The sequence below is a fragment of the Gekko japonicus genome, unplaced genomic scaffold (genome assembly GCF_001447785.1).
Source record: "Gekko japonicus isolate JY-2015 unplaced genomic scaffold, Gekko_japonicus_V1.1 scaffold4128, whole genome shotgun sequence".
NCBI classification, from domain to species: domain Eukaryota; kingdom Metazoa; phylum Chordata; class Lepidosauria; order Squamata; family Gekkonidae; genus Gekko; species Gekko japonicus.
This window is the reverse complement of record NW_015165956.1, coordinates 56,044-75,340: the sequence shown is the minus strand read 5'-3', so window position 1 is coordinate 75,340 and position 19,297 is coordinate 56,044. Positions and strand designations below refer to the sequence as shown.

The window sequence follows — 19,297 nt, the reverse complement described above, 5'->3', positions numbered from 1 at the left end:
CAATTCAGAGCCAGGCTCTTGAACTTTATACATATGGTCAAGGTGGTGAGACGAGACTGGTGCAGAGGAAGGTTTGTCCCAGGGAGTTTTGGCAGCGTAAAGTAGGACAGATGACATAGGGAGAGCAAGAGCAGTGGAGGTGTCCAGCTGGACCACATCAAACACTGCATCAGAAACTGAAAGTCAAGGTTGAATCACAGAAAGGCCTAAAGAGTGGGCCATGCACTTGATCAAATCTCCATAGGATGTCAAATCCTCAGAAGGGGAGATTGGCAGATCATCAGAGACTGAAGGCTTGGCAGAAGGATCATCCGGAGAGCTGAGGGGCAGTGAGGGAAAAACGAGGGGGGAAATGACCAGAGGTGAAGCGAAAAAAATCCTTAAAAAAAAGAAAAATAAACAAAGTAACAGAAGAAAAATTACAAAATCCTGAAGAGCTGAGGTAAATCTCACTGACCGGTAAACGTGGCATTCACAGCGCGGCGGTCAGAAGAGAACTGGCAGGATGTTCATGCCCCACCCCCCGGGCATGCATGGTGGAGTTCCTGCACATGCCTGGGGTGGAGGCATGAAAATCCCTTTAGAGCTTTGCACAACACCAATCGAATCAGCGCAGGTGCACTGAGTTCCCATGGGCGTGATGCACAGAGACCACGACGAAGATCTCTCAAATAGATGCTCTGACCCTCTTCCTTAAAACATTTTAGTTAAAAAAGATAATTAACATAATTATTAAAAGATTCTTAAAATTATTGACATTACAACTTTAATGTTTATGCAAAATAAGAGTAATACTTGTTTTGTTTTGCCTTCTTTGTGAGCAGCATTTCCTTTGGAAGCGTCTTCAAAAGACTTTGTGAAAGCCACAAGCCTACTGTTTGCTTCTTCAAATGGAATTTTCACAAAGAAATCAGAAATATTGTTCCTGATCCCAATATCAGCAATTATTTTCTCAAAGATTGCATTTCCATGAGGATCAAGTCCTGTCTCAAAAATCAGAATGATGTATTGCTCTTCTGGATCTATGGGGAAAAAAGAAAACTAAGGTAGCAGTGAAATTATTCATTTAAACTGTAATGCATTTTACAGTTCAATCCCTTACACGCGTGCACGCATACACACACACACATATGGATTACTTAGCAAGATATAAAAATGAAGATATTCATAGCCTTTCATGCTCTCTCCTTTTGCATTTCTAAGGAATATATCAGGGGGGAACCTACTCATCTCTCCCTACAAGTAGTTATTTGAACTGTCCCTACACTGGGAGGTCAAAAACTCTCCACAGAGAAAAATGTATCACTTCCCTTCACACATTCAGTCTCAGTTTACTTTTTAACAGCTCAACAGAATACTAGGTAAGCTCAAGAACACCCCAGAGTAAGGGGTGGGAAGATGTGGAATTCAGAAGCTTATTTAACCAAGGTTTGGGGATTTTCTTTGCCCCTAACTTTTACCATCTTTCTTAGAGTTCCTGCTTGTTGTAAAGAAGCAAAAGACATTCCTCCTAGAAGCTTCAGTGATTTAACAATGTAATGTATTTACATATTCTGAACACATGCAAATATATCATCAATGCACACCCAACTTGGCTTCAAAAAACCATTAGTTGCACCCTCCTCCAGGAGAGAGAGGGAGGGGGTATGCACCCAACTTGGCTTCAAAAAACCATTAGTTGAACCCTCCTCCAGGAGAGAGAGGGAGGGGGGTGTGAGGCTTTGCTCATGACCACCCAGAGTCCAAAGCGGGCCCTGCTTGCTTCCATTACTAATGAGAAAAACATGTCATCTTTACAAAACTTCAGTCTGCATCACAGGACTTTAGAACTAAGACTCAAGCGCTAACCATTCATACTTCTGCATGGTGACAATTTTCTCACATGACACTAGCCAGAAAAATTAATCCTTCAAATTTATATTTCATCCTTCTTTGATGATGGTGAATTAGATAATGTGACTTCTGTAGAGCTATTTAAGTATATTTTCAAAAAACGTTAAAACACTTAGTGGTATTGGTTCTAATCAGCACAGTTATCTACTTTTTAGAATACTTAATAGCATTATCAAATCTGAACGGCAGGCAGAAGGTTACTTACTTGCTCCTTTACAGTCATACCAGATATTATCCTTCTCCCTGCTCATCTTCAGTTGGGATCTCAGAGTAAGGCAGGCAGCAGGTACAGTTTGCAGGAATACTACTGGCAACTTTCGTACACCACACCACTCACACTTCGTAAGTTCAGAGGTTTTTAAATTAATGTCCCTAATACCAATTTCTGATTCTAGAAAATGTGAAAAAATTCACATTAGGTCAAAGATACATTAACAGCTACATTAACATTTATTTAACAGCTGTGTGTACTAAAAGCTAAAGGAGAAAACAAATGTTAACAGCTACATTTGTATCAATAGATGCAACTACAATTAGAATTGTTCTGCAATCCTAGATACAGCAAAACCCCAGTTTTGCCAGGGGCAAAACACTTGATTTTTTAAAAATAATAATTCATGTGTAAAAATCATCAAAAATGTTAACAGCAGTGGCTGTTCAGTCACAAAAATATGGCCGCAACCTAAGGGAGCAGTAAAATCCCATTGTCCGCTCACCACTGTCCTCACTTCATGGGATTTAGCTTGCTTACTGCCACCCACCTGCTTCTCCAATGGTTAGAGGTGGGTGGAGAGGTGGGTCAGCAAGTGGACGGGCAAAACCAAAGCGGGGGGGGGGATACAAGTAACAAGCAGGATGGAAATCTAAGGAGCAGGAGAAAATAGGAGAGAGATGGCAAGATAGGAAAGCTAGAAGGGGAGAAATATTATTTCCCCTCCTGCATATAAATTCAAGCATCCCCAGTTTGTGTTTACTATTTCCAGTCTCAAAAAAATGGAGATTTAGGCAATTTAACCTCTATTCCCTGAATTAATCAATGTTATAAGGTTAAAAAAACCCTGTGTAACACAGAATTTAAATAAGTCACAGCAGGTAAGGCTGAACTATTTGTTCCACAACAAATACATCATCCCCAACCCAGCGCTCACAGTTGGGCTCATTGGTCTAGGGATGCAATTACCACTTCAAGCGTAAGGGATCCTGTGTTCAAATCCCAGACAGGCCCTGCTCCCTCCGGGGGGGGGGGGGAGTGAAGAGGCTTATATACTTTTAGGGAGAAACTGTAACTCAGTGGTAGTGCATATGTTTTACAAGTGGCTGGTCCAGATTTATTCATTGGGGGACCATGCTCCAGTTTGCCCAAACACTTATAAATGTCATGGCAAACTGCAGCTTGATGCAACGCTTCACAAACCAAGACGACCTCATTCCCACCACACATACGAAAGGGAGCACAGAGGAGCAAACAGCAAGACAACCATCTGCAGTCATGATGTCTGCATGCAGCCTGTCTTAAATCTGAATGTAAGACAATGGACTCATATACGTTAAAAAGTGAAGAAAACTAAGAGAAAGAATACACTCACCTTCTAGACGTATCTTAATATAATCAAGGCAAAACTGAAAAGAAAAACCAGTGGACCAATGGTCAGTTTCAAAAGATATGCCAGAAATTACAACTTGACAAATTTCTGAATCATTACCTACTTACAGCCTGACTAGGGATGGGCATGAACCTATTTACAAAACTGAGTTTGGCAAGAACCAGGCTGGTTTGCGAAGAACAAGACAGGGGGGTTCAGGAGACCAGTTCGTCCCACGAACCTGCCCACAAACCTCCATGTTTTCATGGAGGTTCGTGGGTGGGTTCAGAAGTGAGCTCTGAAGGCCGACCTCATGCTGAGAGCTCAGTCAGGCCAGCCTAACCTGGAGGTGGGCTCCGAAGGCATTTAAATGCCTTTGGAGCTCACTCGAGTCAGGGTGATGGGCTCAAACGGCCTTTAAATGCCTTTGGGGATCGCTTCTGGTCAGGCGGCCTGACCCAGAAGTGAGCTCCGAAGGCATTTAAATGCCTTTGGAGCTCACTCAGGTCAGTCGTGGTGGGCTCCGAGGGCATTTAAATCTTTTGGCGCTCACTTCCAGGTGGGGGCCCCCACAAACTTCTGAAGCATGAACCAGTTTGTGCAATGGAGAAGTTCATGGAAGTTCAGGGTTCGTGAAAACCCCAAAGCACGAACCTCCACAAACCTCAATTTTCCCAATTTGTGCCCATCCCTAATCCTGCATTTAATCAGTACAGGGCAAGAGCAGACTGAGCCATCTGAAACTATACTGCACATGCACATACTGTCAACATCTGATCTACCAGGCTTCCACAGAACACAACCAGCATACTGCGGTGATGATCATTTCCTTGTTTCAGGGGAGAACTTGGAAACTTCAGGAGAAACAGGTAGAGGCTTATTCACATTGACTTGGGTCTCATTTTTCAGATAATTGCCTCCAAAAGAGTCTCGCAATAAGAGGCACAAGCCCTCACCCTCATAAGACCCAACCGAAATGTGTGTGGGGGGAGATCTCACACAATGCCAGTCTTCATATCTATTTTGAGCCAAGCTGACTTTTCCTTGCTAGTATTCATACTAAGAAGGTATATGCTTCCAGTGGTCTTTGGACTTCTGGTCGTTGGTACAGGCCAGTACATCATGAGTCACTTCTCTCGGAGTACAAAGGACACCTTTCTGCTGTGTGAGAAGCAGATGCTGTCAGACATGCCAGTGCACCACCTGCTAGGCAACGTCCCCACTCGCTGGAACCACCTGTGTCATGTGCACCACCTGCTAGGCGACGTCACCACTCGCTGGAACTCCACCTGTGTCATGCTTGAACACTTGGTGGAACAGAAGAGAGTCCTGACTGCCCTGATCTCTGAGAGCAGGGTCACTCGGGAAGAGAGCCGGAACTCCCCCTAGGACTGGTTGACCATCTCTCAGGCTGTGGAAGTTCTTAAGCCCTTTAATAGCTACACAGAAATGCTCTCGTCTGACATGGCAAGTCTGGCTCTGGTCATTCCCATGATCTACACAGCTTGTGAGAACTTGGCCTCATTGCTAGATCCAGCTGCAGGACGTGCAGACATGCTTCCAGCAGTGTGCGCAGTGGTGAGAAGGCTTCAAGACGGACTCGAGGACTGCTTTCAGTCTATCCTCCAGCAGAAGGTCTACATGCTGGTGACTATGTGTGACCCGCGTACCAAGAACAAGATTGCTGAGCGGGCCGAGTTCACTCAATGGCAAGTTGAGCGCAGGCAGACCAAGAGGGTCAACGTTGTCACAAGCTGAGGGAGAGGAGGGTGCCAGCAACTCCACTGATGTTTATCGCCCACCTCCCCTGCTAGGCAGCGTCTGCCCCATGGCTCCCACCGCGCACCTCCCCTGCTAGGCAGCGTCTGCCCCACGGCTCCCACCACAACGACTGTTGAGATGGCAGTCATTGGGTGGATCTTTAGCCCCTCTCCTGAGAGTGGCAGGTGCATAAAAGAGGACACAGCAATTGCTATGGTGAGGGAGTATCTTTCGGAATCTGTTGCAGGCAACCTGTCCACTGAGCTACTGGGCCATGAAGGAGGTGGTCTGGCCGGACCTCTCTGCCACGGCCCAGAAGCACCTCTCATGCCCTCTGACGAGTGTGCAGAGTGAGTGCGTTTTTTCCCATCCAGGCAACATTGTCTACTCGCACTGCTCACGCCTGCTCCCCTAGTCAGTTGAGCAGTTGGTCTTCCTGAAGGTCAACTTGCCACTGTTTGGTTTCCCAGTCCTAGACTTTGAGGGTGATTGAAGTGAGCACACATACTTGTGCCTGCATCCCCTCTCGGTCTGTGCTGGGAAGTTGGGTTAAAATGTTCTTCCCATGATTAAAACTAGAGAAGCTATGGAGAAGTAGCAGCCAGGACCATTACCATTTTGACTGGCACAGAAATGCCCCACCAATCTCCCCACTTCCATCCATCTCACCTGCAGCAGAAATACCGCCACGAAAACCTGGTAGCAGTGCAGTGCAGGGTGATGTAGAGGGTGGTGCGTGTATGCACCTAAGTTAAACTACCCGCCACCCCAAACCAGAATTGCATGCAGAAATTAAAACAGCAACACAGAAATTGTTCTCCATTTGAACAAGGTAGAGTAGGGTAGATGCCAAGCAGCCATACATAAACCGGCAGAACCCACAGGAGCACCATAAATAAAAATGAATGTAAATGAATGTTAATTGAAAAATAATTTTCTTTTGCAGGGGTGAGGTGGGAAAGAGAGAGCCTGAGAGCCTGTGATGAAGGGCAGCTGCTGCAGCTAGGCTAAGCCTCCTCCACTAAAGCAGGCAGTGATGGCTGGTGTACTGCTGCTGAGAGAGGAGGAACAGTGGACTGGACAGACAGACACTACCCCCTCCCTCTCACTTTCTGAGGCACTAGTGGGCAGGGCTTCTTGTTGTGGTGATTACTTAACGTTGCACAGGTGCTGCTGCTGCTGGCCTGGCAAACATGCCACCTCAGTTTATGCTGCAGAGATTCTCTGATTTGACCTGAGTTCTGTTGCATTTGGCATTGACTGCCACAGTGGCACAGGTTCTGCTGCTGGCCTGGCAAACATGCCCCCTCAGTTCAAGCTGCAGAGTTCCCCTGATTTGACCTGAGTTCTGTTGCATTTGGCATTGAGTTCCGTTGGGTTTGGCATTGACTGCTACAGTGGCACAGGTTCTGCTGCTGGCCTGGCAAACATGCCCCCTCACACCACCACACCTCACTTAGTTTCAGCCCTCTACTTAAGGACTTTTTAGGGAGGGGCCTGGGGGGAGCACCTGCTAATCCAATCAAAGGCTCCAGGGCAAGGGCTGCAGCGGCCACAGGTTCTCTCCCTCTCTCCCCCACTCCTGCAAGGGCAGGCCTTCCCTGTGGAGCATCCGGGTCCAGCTCCCTCCCTCCCCCAAGGAACCCCAGTGCCTCTTCCCATGGCACAGAACCAGGAGCAGCCTCTGAAATCACTGCCCTTGTCCTCCCTGCCAACAGGCTGACAGGCAATTGGGGGAGTTGGGATAGGGGAGCCGAGGCTCAGGAAGGGCCCCCATAAAAACTGCTAGGGGGCCAGGCCCTGTGGGCCCTGTGTTAGCTACGAGCCAGCTTATTTTCTTACAGAGAGATTCTTGGGGAGACACTGCTGCCTGCCTTTTCCCCATCCCCATAGAAAACAATGGATAATTGGGGGCACCCTCTTTGGATGCCCCTAGAATTGGATCCCCCAGGTCCAATCTTTTCAAAACTTTTGGGGTCTTTTGGGGAGAAGCTCCAGCAGCTACAGTCCAAATTTGGTGCCTCTACCTCAAACCCCCTCCCTCCCAGCCCCCTGAAACCTTGTTAGAAGATTTTTGACATTGGCTACAATGGCCCCATAGGATACAATGGAGCCGAAAATTTTCGGGAATACCAAAAATGTTCAGGTATCAATACAATAAAAGGTATCGGTATTCAGTTTTTTTCGGTATTCCCAAAAAAATTCGGCTTCAATATACCCGATCTTTTTTTTCTTGCACACCCATAGCTGGATAGGCTCCCCCACCAACTATCACTGCCTGTCACTGATAACTTCAAAAACAACCAACCAATCTTTTCACTATGACTCTGGTTTGATCAGTCACTTGTCTGCACACTTCCCACTTTCCCCACATTCTTTCTATCATTCCAGTTGTGGCTCCTTGTCTGTTACATCAGCACATGCCTTAAAATCAAGTTCCACCTTTATTCCTCCCTATCCTCCTCAATTAGTATGCACTGTTATACCACTTCCTGTCATAAAACAAGAAGTAAGAAAGCCCAAATTTAAATCATGTACTTACAATTACAGGTTCTACTACCATTCTGCGGAGTGTTCCTATTCTTATGCTTCGGCAGTTTAGGATGACACTTTCATAAGAGTTCTGATACTTTAAAGACACATCAGCTGAGTGATAACTTTGTGATGTTTCTTGAGTGATAACTTTGCGACGTTTTACTGGAGCACTGGATACAACATTGCCAAACTGTAAAGCAATGATTATTGTCAGAATTTCTCATATCTTTTGTTATTCCAACTAAAGGTATCAGGTGAAGCTTTAAATATCAAACTTCTATATAATCGAACACATTTGCAAATTGCTAACATATACATTCTTTTAACAAGAGTCCAAGGAGGAAGTATACGTACCTGAATGTATTTTCAAATATGATCTGCCTTCTTACTGTCAGCATGATTGTGCTGTTCATCATATACCAGTTACTCTCAAGAATCATTTCCCAGTCCCCACTCTCTTAGTCACAGATCATAGATCTAGTCATGATTACTCCATGACAAAACAAATTTATTTATTAAAATCCTTAAAACTCTTTTTTGGTTCAAGGTGGCTTATATGCTATAATAAAAGCAGCATGCTTCATTAAAACCCAAACCAAACCTGTGTGTCTGTAGTTCATGTTTCATTAAATTTCCTAGCAAGCAGAACAGACTTGCACTGTGTCCTACAAATCTCCAAGGTCAATGTCCTCTTCTTGGGTGAGTCTGATCCATAACATAGGAGTTACTACTGAAAAGGAGTAGGCTCTAGTGGATGCCAAGTGGGTGACAAGGAATAACCAGGCCAGTAGATGGTAGCCTCAGGACCATAACTGGTGCATCACAGCATGTGGATCCCAGGCCATGAAGAACTTTTCTGAAATTAATTGACAGCCAATGTCACATAGGATTGGTTCCAGTATTCCACAGATGTACCAGATCACACATCTGTCTGTGTTCCTTCCTCCTCCCCCAAAAGCGATTTCACGTCCCTCCTGACTGCAACTTCCTGACCTATTTGCATATTATTCCATAGAATTGCATAAACTTCCTTGTGTACGGCCGGTTTATGCAGTACACAAGGAAGTTCCACAACCATCAGCAACTTCCACCAACTGATTGATGGAACCAAACCGTCAAAACATGCAACATTTTACTGCACACCAACACCAATTCTCTCCCACCGAAATCAATATGAATTAATGTGCTTAATTTTGGATGGATTTGGGTTCCATGTGAGAAAATAACTGCAAACCTGGCAAATATAAGAATGTTTTTTAGGAAGATGATACTATTGAATCTAGTAAGATGATGGTTATCCAGAGTTAGGAAAGATATGTTAAGATTGGACGGTTCCTTCAATACATGATTTACAAAGCAATCCTCTATAAACTTTCTCCAGTCTTAGTCCACTGAAATCAATAGATTTAGATGGGAGTAACTGCACAGGCTTGCACTATAAGAGACTTGGCAGGCATTGTAGTGTATGAGATTAAAGGATTGTCTTTCTATAGGGTTTCTGATTCTTCAGTCATTTATGAGTATCTACATATTTTAATATAATTTCACAGGATTTAATTTTCATTACCATGCCTAATATTTTTTATTTGTTTTGGAGGTCTGACTTTGCATTATTCATTATCTGTAAGATATCCTTGCATGTTCTGAATATATAAATGCCATGAAGTTTAAAGGTATACTTAAAATAATGAACAGCTTTTAGCAATTTTATAATCAACTGTTATTGGGAATACATTCTTTTTACAGAATTGCTGCCATGGCTTTTTAGTCTTTGGATTAACATACCGTGAAAGTTGTCCCCTTTGACAGCACTTAAGGAGCCTGCTCATGGTGAATTTTTGTCTTTGTTTATCCAATTCTTGCAGTGGTGCTCAAACTAAAAAACAAAAATCCCCACCATGAAATCCTTACAATAAAGTGCCATTAAGTGGGACAATTTTCGATGTGTTTTAATTTTATTAACCTTCTTGGTGACACTGTTTACCAATGGCAGTTCATACTTACTTACTGGTAGCACTGTTTAAGCCTTTCTCTTATCGCTGCTTCTCATACTGCTTTGATAACACAAGAACACAGGAAATGTGGGAGGCAGGATCAAATGGAAAAACCATGTTAGCACCATCCTGTTCCCACCCAGTAATTCAATCTGATAATAATGTGGTTTACCCCAGATGAGCCTCCTCCTCTGTCATGGTTGTTCTTGCTTAACCAAAGCAGGGCAGCAAACAGCCACAGGTAAGTGGTTCCTCACGGTGCAAGCAAGCATAAACATGCCTCAACAGTGGTCAACAATTTTAACTGTTCTAGAATACTTGTGCCCAATGGGACTCCCCCCCCCCGCATTTTTTTAAAGCAGCCTTCCACCCCTCCTTCAATACTGAATCACTTTTGAACATCTGCAAGGTACAAAAGCAGCTTGCCACGCAACCTGAAAAAATCTGATGGTTTTCAAAAGCCTTATGTGGTGCATGTTATTAATTGCACACTTCTCCCATATGTGGTTAAGGTGTGCTAGCTAACATGCACAGATGTTAAGAGAATCAATATATGCAAGGTAATGCTAAGCTTAATGTAGAACACAAAATATAAAAGGCCAAATATTTTTTTAAAATGTAATGCAACACAAACATCTGTACTTGTTTGTATATAAATATTGCACATATTCTCTCTTTAAAGACTCTTACTGCCAACAGCCTTTAATTTCTCGGCCATTATCTGAAATACTTACATACACATTTTCAAACTAAGTATTGAAGGGCTACCTGGTCTTTCATTCTTGCTTTTCTCGGTAAAATGACTGCAGGTTCTGTGTCTGCTGTAATACTAGTCAGTCTCTGTTCTATTCCACAAGTGTTCTCCTTCAAGGCTGCCTCCACCTTCCCCGTAGAAGGTGCAGGCGAGGAACAGGCTGAATCCGCAGGACGTGGTGATATACTCTCCATTCTGTTAGTGCTGCCAATTTCATCTTCCTCTTCATCATCACTGGACAAAACAACTGAAAGGCAAAACATTCGCTCAACTTCCAATTTTAATAACAAGATATAATCTTGGCAAACATGAACAAAAGACATTCAGGTCTGGAGGTAAAACACACTAGTTAGACCTCCCTATCTGCCCTCTCCCAAGCTTAAGAAAACAAATCTGATCTATAGTTTTGTTCAATGATTTTTCCCCACAGATGATCACTTCCAAACTGTAAGCGTTCATTTTCACAAGCGGTTTGCTCAGGGATCTTTCCAGTAACTGAGTAATATGTATCAATGTTATTAAACAACACCTGTCGTATTTTCTCCTTAACATAAACAGTTTATAATTTCATTTGTACCCATCTTAAAATAAAAATATACTTACTTGGATCACTTAGTTCAGATGCTATTGAACTCTTCTGCCTCAAGTTTCCAATAATTTTGGAACCAACTTTTCCATTTGGCCGCAATATAGTAGTCCCTATATCTCGCCTCACTATGCAATCGGATGAAACTGTCCCAGGAAAAGACCCATAAAACTTCTTTGCATTTAGTCCTGTGTTTAAAGATTTCTGTCCTGCTGAGTTCTCATGTATTGACTCTCGTGCTAAAGGTCCCAAAGAATCATTTAGTGTAATACTTTGCATGGAGTGTCTTGGCAAAGCCCTAAGACAAAGACTTCCACACCTTTGGCATTTGGTCTGACTTTCACTTGTTTTCCCATTGCATGGGCAAACTGTGGAATAATTGCTTTGTTCCAAGCCCTAGGACAAGAGAAAATAATTTACTGTACATGTATTTTCAACATATTTTAGAAATGAACACATTAACTATCTAGTAAGTGTTAGATTCTTTGAAAATAAGAATTAAAATGAGAATCTAGGTGATCCATCTTTGAGAAATTTCTCAGTAAGATAACTGTTTCAGGTAGCAGGCGGCATAATTCAACCTACTTCCTTTGAAAGACCTCAAACTCCACTCTAATTCTTTTCTCAAGTCCTTCCTTGCCAGTTGACCTTCTCTTTTTAGTTGTATCATTTCTACACCTTATTCCCAATCCACAAGCCTTATTTTGCCCACAGGCTTTACTCTTATCCAGTCATTAAAAGAATTGAGGGCTCTTCTAAATGGAATTAATATTATATTTACCAATGTCCTATCCCCCCATCCCATGGGTGAGGGGAGGGACAAGAATGAAGCAAAGTTATCACTTTAAACCTCAGATATCAGTATGGCAAACCAGGAGGTGTTTCCAAATAAGCTTTATGCAGTATGCTAAAGTAATATTTTAAATTTTAAAAACAATGTTTACAGCAACATTAGGATAGCTATCTGTTAGCCCAACACCAAAAACAGAAGTTTTAACCTTCTAACAATATCAACTTTTGAGTTTAACATATAACCCACCTCTAGGAGGGTTACACACTTTTTTGTAGCAGGAGATGGAAGCAAACGAGATTGATTTAAATTGCAGTGACGTTTCAGCTGTACCTTCCTCATAATTCCTGATTCTGACTCTGACCCAGACTCTTCTGTATTCTCCATCACACTTTCTGGAATGGAAGAGAAGAAGAGAAGAGATTGGATTTATACCCTGCCCTTCACTACCCGAAGGAGTCTCAGAGCGGCTTAAAGTCCCTTTCCCTTCCTTTCCCCACAACAAACACCCTGTGAGGTAGGTGGGGCTGCAAAAGCTCTGAGAGAACTGACCTTGAGAGAACAGCTCTGAGAGAACTTGTGACTGACCCAAGGTCACACCAGCAAGCAGCATGTGGAGGAGTGGAGAATCAAACCCGGTTCGCCCACATTAAAGTCTGCACTTCTAATCCCTACACCAAACAAATCATTATGAACTACTATGTGTCCTCCATTAAAGAGTAACGTAGGACCAATTTACTCCTATATAGCTAATAAAGAAAAACATGAAAAAGTCAGCAGCTGCCCACTTCCCACGTCTTTGTGTGATGTTAACCTTAAGAGGAGAGTCTTCAAAGTATTTCCCTGAATGTAACTACTGCTCATTCCAAAGGCTGACATTCTATACTAATGCAAAATTCTGTTGGTAAACATTTAAACATATTATTGATTTCATTAAAAAAGCCTGCATGATTCAGTGTAGTCCATAATTTTAATGATATGTCTACTCTGTGAAGAATGGGACTAATTCATTACATAGCAGAGTAATTGAAGGACTGGCAGTTCAAGATCTCTTAAGGGAAGGAAAGGGAAGGTTAAACAGCACTCTACCATACTATAGCCCAACCTTTCAATGGTCACACAAATTCTATCCAGTGAAACAGGGAATATGTGGCTTTCTGAACTAATCAGGGAATTTGTATTTTCTAGGTAAAAAAAAATTCCACCCCCTCTTCACGTAAGCATAAAGGCTGGAACATAGGTAAAACCTGCATGACAGCAGAAAAACAAAAGCCGCAACTTCACTCATTCCCATCAGAAATTAAATACCCCCCACCTTTTGAATTAGCTACATTACCTGATGCTCACCAAGGACACTAATTCATACTCCATCAGGATTAGAGCAATGAACATATTTTAGCTGTTGATAACACAGCTAGTGCATGTCAGAGTATAAACATTAAGAATAACTGTTTTGATTAAGCAAATATATATATAACATATAATGGGCAACAATCCAAATTATGTCCATAACCAAAGTTAAATGTAACAACTTACGCATCTCATGAAGCTGGGACAGTCTACTGAAATCAGTATCTATCTTCTGAATATTAGGAGGATATTCTTTTCTGGGAAAAATAAAATAGTAGTTTTATTCAACACTAATCTATTTACAGTTTAAATATAAATACAATTATTTGTATCTCACAGGTAATACACATCTACATTTTACAATACAGAAATCTAACTTTACAATAATGAAACTTTAACATGTAGAAATCAGTCTACATATTCAAGTACTTTGAATGTAATCAGACTTCAGTTCAGAACTCGGTTCAATTAAAAAAAAAGAAAATGAATGGGGCCCATTACAACCTCCCCCCCCCCTTATTAACAGACTTTCTCAAGATTTTCAGCAGCTGCATACACACTTCTTATAGTAAAAGAACTTACATTATTCAGTGCCAAAAAGCTAAGGTAAAGTTTAGCAGAAAGACTGTTGGAGGGGGGGGGGAGAGGATAGACAATTTAAACAATGTGTGAAAAGGGGTATGCTTTGCAATTGTTTATTGTCCCGGTTCCCAACGGGACCCCCCACCCCTGGAGACGCACCCACGCCCCAACTCACCCTGACAGCAGCAGAGGAAGGGAGAAGCAATGGCATCGCAGCCCCCGAAGGAGACACGGCGCAGTGACTCGACGCCCAGCGACTTGGACGGAGGTCGCAACGCCGGCAGGGCAAGACCCTCACAGTGAGGGCTGCGTCATGCCAACCCCGGGTCCCAGGTGCCAGGGCTCCGGCCCCACCAAGGGCGAGCTGAGGCCAAGTGTGACGAAACGCCCAGGTGGCGCCAGTGGCGTGGTCCCAGGGCCAACAGGACCACTGCCAGCTCTCCTGCAACCACGCCCTGGATGCCTGGGAAGTGTCCGTGTATATAAAAGGGGGCGGGGGCGGGCGGAAGGGAGGCGGGGAAGAGGGGCAGCGCCGGGAGTGGAAGAAGGAAATAAAGGAGGAGCTCTTCGGAGAGACCGGGGAGGAACAGTGTGCGAGGAATCGAAACTGCGAAAGTGAAGGATAGAGAGAAAAAGGTAGCAGTATCTGGCGCATGAGGCAGAGGGACTTGAGGGGTGCCATTAACCCCGTCCCCTGCCAGTCTGAGGTCCTTCCGCAGCTCCCTTTTGCGATCCACCTCCGACTTCCTGCTCCCTTTTCTAAACAATCTGTGGGAAGGAGGGGAATGAGATCTGAAGGAGGATCTTGAACTAGTGTGGTATAGTGGTTAAGAGTGGCAGACTCTAATCTGGAGAACTGGGCTTGATTCCTCACTCCTCCACATGAAGCCTGCTGGGTGACCTTGGGCCAGTCACAGTTCTCTTAGAACTCTCAGCTCCACCTACTTCACAGGGTGCCTGTTGTGGGGAGGCAAAGGGAATATGATTGTAAACCGCTTTGAGACTCCTTAAGGTAGAGAAAAGTGGGGTACAAAAACCTACTCTTCTTCTTGAACTATATATTTTCCTGGCTGCCTCATGGGAAAAGTGTGGCCTGTTCTTGTAGGGATCCAAATTCCTCCAACACTGTGTGGTGAAGGGAGCTTGCTACCTTTGGAAGACATCTGGGAAAAGGGGATTGGGAGGGAGGGGAGGAACTGCTCTGTATTAGTGCTCCACCTCCCTAACTGCTCTGCTGGTGCCATAAGCACTAAACCCAAGCACCTGTCATCTTTGTTGGCATGGAGGATTGTCCTGCCAAAATCAGCTGATGCAGCTCAGGCATCGTCCAAGGCATGGTCAAATTGGGCAGCATGTTCTTCATGCTGCCTCTGCTTATCTGCTATTGGCTGCAGCTTTCTTGCTCAACTATGATGGGGTGTAGTCCCTTTCTTTCATTTTTGGGAGGAGAAGAGGGTCTCCATCCTCTTCGTAAATGAAGCTGTCCAAGGCTTTTTTTGAATTTCTTCATGTCCTCCATTGCCTCAGCCACAATGACTTCAGAATGGAGGGGAGGGTGAAGAAGTAGGCCAAAAAGGAGGAAATGATGTATAGAATAAGGAAGTGTGAAGGAGGTACAAGAGGGTAGAAATAGAAGTATTAGGTGCCTACTGCTGAGTTGCAGGGATCTTACTAAGCAGCCCCTACAAAAGCTTGCTCTCCCTGACAGGGAAGGAAATGAAGTGGGGAAAGTGGGTGACTCTGTCCAAGAGACAGAGAGTCTAGAAGAATTTTACTCCTACCTCCTTGAAGGACAGATGGAAATCACCCAAGTCAAGATGCCCTCCCCCTCAGAGAGAGGAATGCCATTTTCAATGGTTTGTTGAACATTTCATATGCTCAAAAACAACACAGATACGTATGCTTTTTCAAGTTTTTTTTTAAACCCTCTAACCAGAGAATCCCAAGAGCAATGGAAACAGTTATCTGAAATGTCTTCAGATCCTCAAACATTAGCTTGCCCCCCACTCTATGCCTTCCAACAAAATGCCTGAGAAAAGTGTCAAGAAATTCTATAGCATCATGCTTTGGAAAAAACACTTTATTAAACAGTCTGATGACTCAGCTGCCTTGGAGAAAAAAGCATCATACACAGAAATTCAGTGTCCAGACTTAAGTAGTAGCACACAAGTTCCTCTGTATGAGCCTAAAGAGTATTTTGATGCCTACCATTTATCTGCTGTTACCAACTGCACACAGTAGTAATACAATAAATTACATAGTTATATTCGAAATATTTGCAGAAGTCTGCATATATCTGAAAGCACAAAGCATCTTAAGGCTGCCTAAACACAACAGCTTTACCCCTCCTCAATCAATATCACCACATTGTTTATAATGTACATGTATACCCAAACGCACAGTATAAAACTGTGTTTGGGTACAAATTTTGTTCAAGTTATTTTGTTGGTATGCATCATCCATACATGTTTTTCCTTTTTAGGGACTTGCACTGAAATTTTAGATCAGACCATTTAACAAAGCTTCTGGGCAAAAATTTCTAAGATTGAATAAACTGTTTGAACACATTCAGAATAGAACAAAATTGTGTGACACTGACTTGTGTTCATGAATGGATGCACAAGGATAATCTGAATAAAAGGAATGGGAAAAAATGACATCCAAAGAACAATTTTTTTGCTGCCAAGTCACAGCTGACTTATGGCAACCCCATAGGGGTTTCAAGGCAAGAGATGTTCAGACGTGGTTTGCCATTGCCTGCCTCCACATCATGACTCTGGTATTTCTTGGAGGTCTCCCATCCAAATACTAGCCAAGGCTGACCCAGCTTAGCTTCCGAGATTGGACAAGATTGGGCTAGCCTGGCCTATCCAAGTCAGGGTAAAGAACAAATGAATACACAAGGTTTAAAAAAAAATTGTACAACATATTTGTCAAATGTATACATGTGCACTTGGTCACAGCCAATCTTGTTCACAAGTGTTAAGACAAATTCTCAAGTATACCCTCATAAACAATTCGGCTTTATTATAGGAAAAACAAAAATATCTAGAAAAAAGATCTAAAACATTCTCATCTCTCCTTATATATAAAAGAGTTTTCGTGTCCCACTTTCCTCAACATTCCATATGCTCCCACAGCCTTTGGCTCCTCAGCTGCCACTCTGAAGGTCTGCCAATCCCCTGGCTGCATTGCCTCACCTTGGCCCAGCCCACAGAGCCGGCAGCCAGTTTCTCGCACTAAGTCTGGAAGGAGATGGATGCTCCGCCCAGCGCCTTTCAAATACTCCCCCGCCTTCCTTCAGCGGCAGCGCCAGGGAGGGTCTGGCCTAGAGGTGCGGCTCCTGGGAAGCTGGACTCGCACCTGAGGAAGACACTTCTCTTGGCTCCTGTGTGGAACTAACTGTCCCCTCAGTGGCTGTTGGTAGGCAACCAAGTTTGCTTCTATAGTAAAAAAACAAAGGACTTTCAGCATAACCCCCTCCCCCGCCCACTGCCAGCTTGGCCACTTTCCTGTCAGAATAAACATAAAATGGCTCTCTCTTCTTTTTGGCTCCACCATGGCTGGCTGGCTGGCTAATGACATGCCAGCAACCATCAAATCCCTGCTGTGCGGCTGACTTCCCCCTAGAGAGCCAGCTTGGTGTAGTGGTTAAGTATGCGGCCTCTAATTTGGGAGAACCGGGTTTGATTCCCCACTCCTCCACTTGCACCTGCTGATGTGACCTTGGGTCAGTCACAAGCTCTGGCAGTGTGGAGGGGAAGGGAAAGGAGTTTGTAAGCCGCTCTGAGACTCCAAGTGAAGGGCAGGGTATAAATCCAATCTCTTCTCTTCTTCTTCTTCCCCTAGGGTTGCCAGTCTCCAGGTGGGACCTGGCGATCTCCCGCTGTTACAATTGATCTCCAGATGACAGAGATCAGTTCCCCTGGAGAAAATGGCTGCTTTGGCGAATAGACCCTATGGCATTATCCCCTGCTGAGTTCTTCCACCCCCCCCCATGCTGCCCTCCACAGTATCCACCCCCCCCCAAATCCCCAGGTATTTCCCTAATGAGAGCTGGCAACTGTACTTTCTCCTCAGTGCCTGTTGCTAGGCAACCAGGTTCTGTCAGTAAAAGGGCCTTTGCACACCTATTTTGGTCTTTGGGAGAGAACTCATTGGGGCCAGTCCTGATAGGGTTGCCAACTCCAGGTGAGAAATTCCTGGAGATTTGAGGGATGGAGCCTGGAGAGGGTGAGGTTTCAGGAGGGGTGGAACCTCAGACAGGTGCGATGCCATAGACTCCACCCTCCAAGCCAGCCATTCCCTCATGGGGAACCATTGTTGCCAGTCTCAAGGGGAGGGATGGAGATCACGCAGAATTACAACTGCTCTTCAAATAGCAGAGATCAGTTCCCCTGGAGAAAATGGTGGATTCTGTGTCATTATACCCTGCTGAGGTTGCCACAGCAAATTGATGCTGAGTGCCCAAGGCCGGGACACTCTCCCAGAGCCTCTTTATAGAGCTCGTTGTATTTATTTCCACAACGGGCCTTATTCTTAGTAGTTCCATAAAACAAACTTCATAAGTTCTGTAGCACCTCAACAACTAACAGATTTTAAATTTGAATATTTATTCAGTTTCGTAATTCTATCAGTTGTTGTAGCTAATCATGAATCAGGCAAGCTAGAAAAACCAAAAAGCCTCTTTCTGAAGGTTAAAGCAAAGCAGTTCTAAAAACAAATTATTAATCTTGGAGTCTTTATACTGCAGTATGCATTTTACCTTGTGAGATAAGAAATTCTATTTTAAAATTATATCAGCAAATACGAAAGTGTGCAAGCTTTGAACTAACACTAATACCATTTTAGTTTATACTATTATAGCTCCTTTCTACCACATGCTAAGAAAAAGTAACAGCATTAACTTATAAAAACGCAAAGCATCAGATAAATTCATCTAAAATTTTGTTCTGAACGCTTTTCAGTTACAAGTTGAACATAACAGCTTTCTCAAAAAGACGCAATCTTTGTCTTTTTTCTAAAACATTACAGGTTAGGCCCAGCTCCTTTAGCCCCTCTGCTTTTGACCTCATCCTCAACAAGCATCTTCCCCACTGATCATAGTTGACAGGAGGAAATAAGACTTCCCATAAGTAGACTAAATCCACAAAGTTTATGGCAGCCTCCAAGTTTAAGAATAATTCCGATAAATAACTATAGCCCTTCCAAAAGAAACTAGAGGAAAATACTATCAGATAGCATTACTAGTCAAGTTACCTGCCAACAGGACAGTCAGTTCTGCAACCATCTATTTATTTATTATTCAGATAATACCCCGCCCTCCTCGCAAAGCAGTCTCAAGGCGGCTTACATTCATTAAAACATATTACATAATATATAGATAGCAATCAAAATCCAATAAAATCAACATAAAACAATTCAATTTCAATAATAATAATAATAATAATAATAATAATAATAATAATA

At 43.4% G+C, this 19,297-nt stretch overlaps 1 protein-coding gene across 2 annotated transcripts in view; it reads right to left on the bottom strand.

Annotated features, from left to right (window-relative positions):
* Window positions 1–19,297, bottom strand: part of SENP6 (SUMO1/sentrin specific peptidase 6) — a 92,910-nt gene that overhangs the window by 25,726 nt on the left and 47,887 nt on the right. Inside the window, exons 6-13 of one of the 2 annotated variants that reach the window (XM_015411463.1) lie at window positions 13,433–13,503; window positions 12,146–12,291; window positions 11,124–11,502; window positions 10,535–10,767; window positions 7,780–7,962; window positions 3,480–3,513; window positions 2,099–2,284; window positions 796–1,022 (exon numbers count right to left, since the gene is read on the bottom strand). In XM_015411463.1, the coding sequence (XP_015266949.1) occupies window positions 796–1,022; window positions 2,099–2,284; window positions 3,480–3,513; window positions 7,780–7,962; window positions 10,535–10,767; window positions 11,124–11,502; window positions 12,146–12,291; window positions 13,433–13,503 (1,459 nt within the window). The remainder of the gene's footprint in view (window positions 1–795; window positions 1,023–2,098; window positions 2,285–3,479; window positions 3,514–7,779; window positions 7,963–10,534; window positions 10,768–11,123; window positions 11,503–12,145; window positions 12,292–13,432; window positions 13,504–19,297) is intronic. The other variant, XM_015411464.1, reaches the window with a different exon arrangement.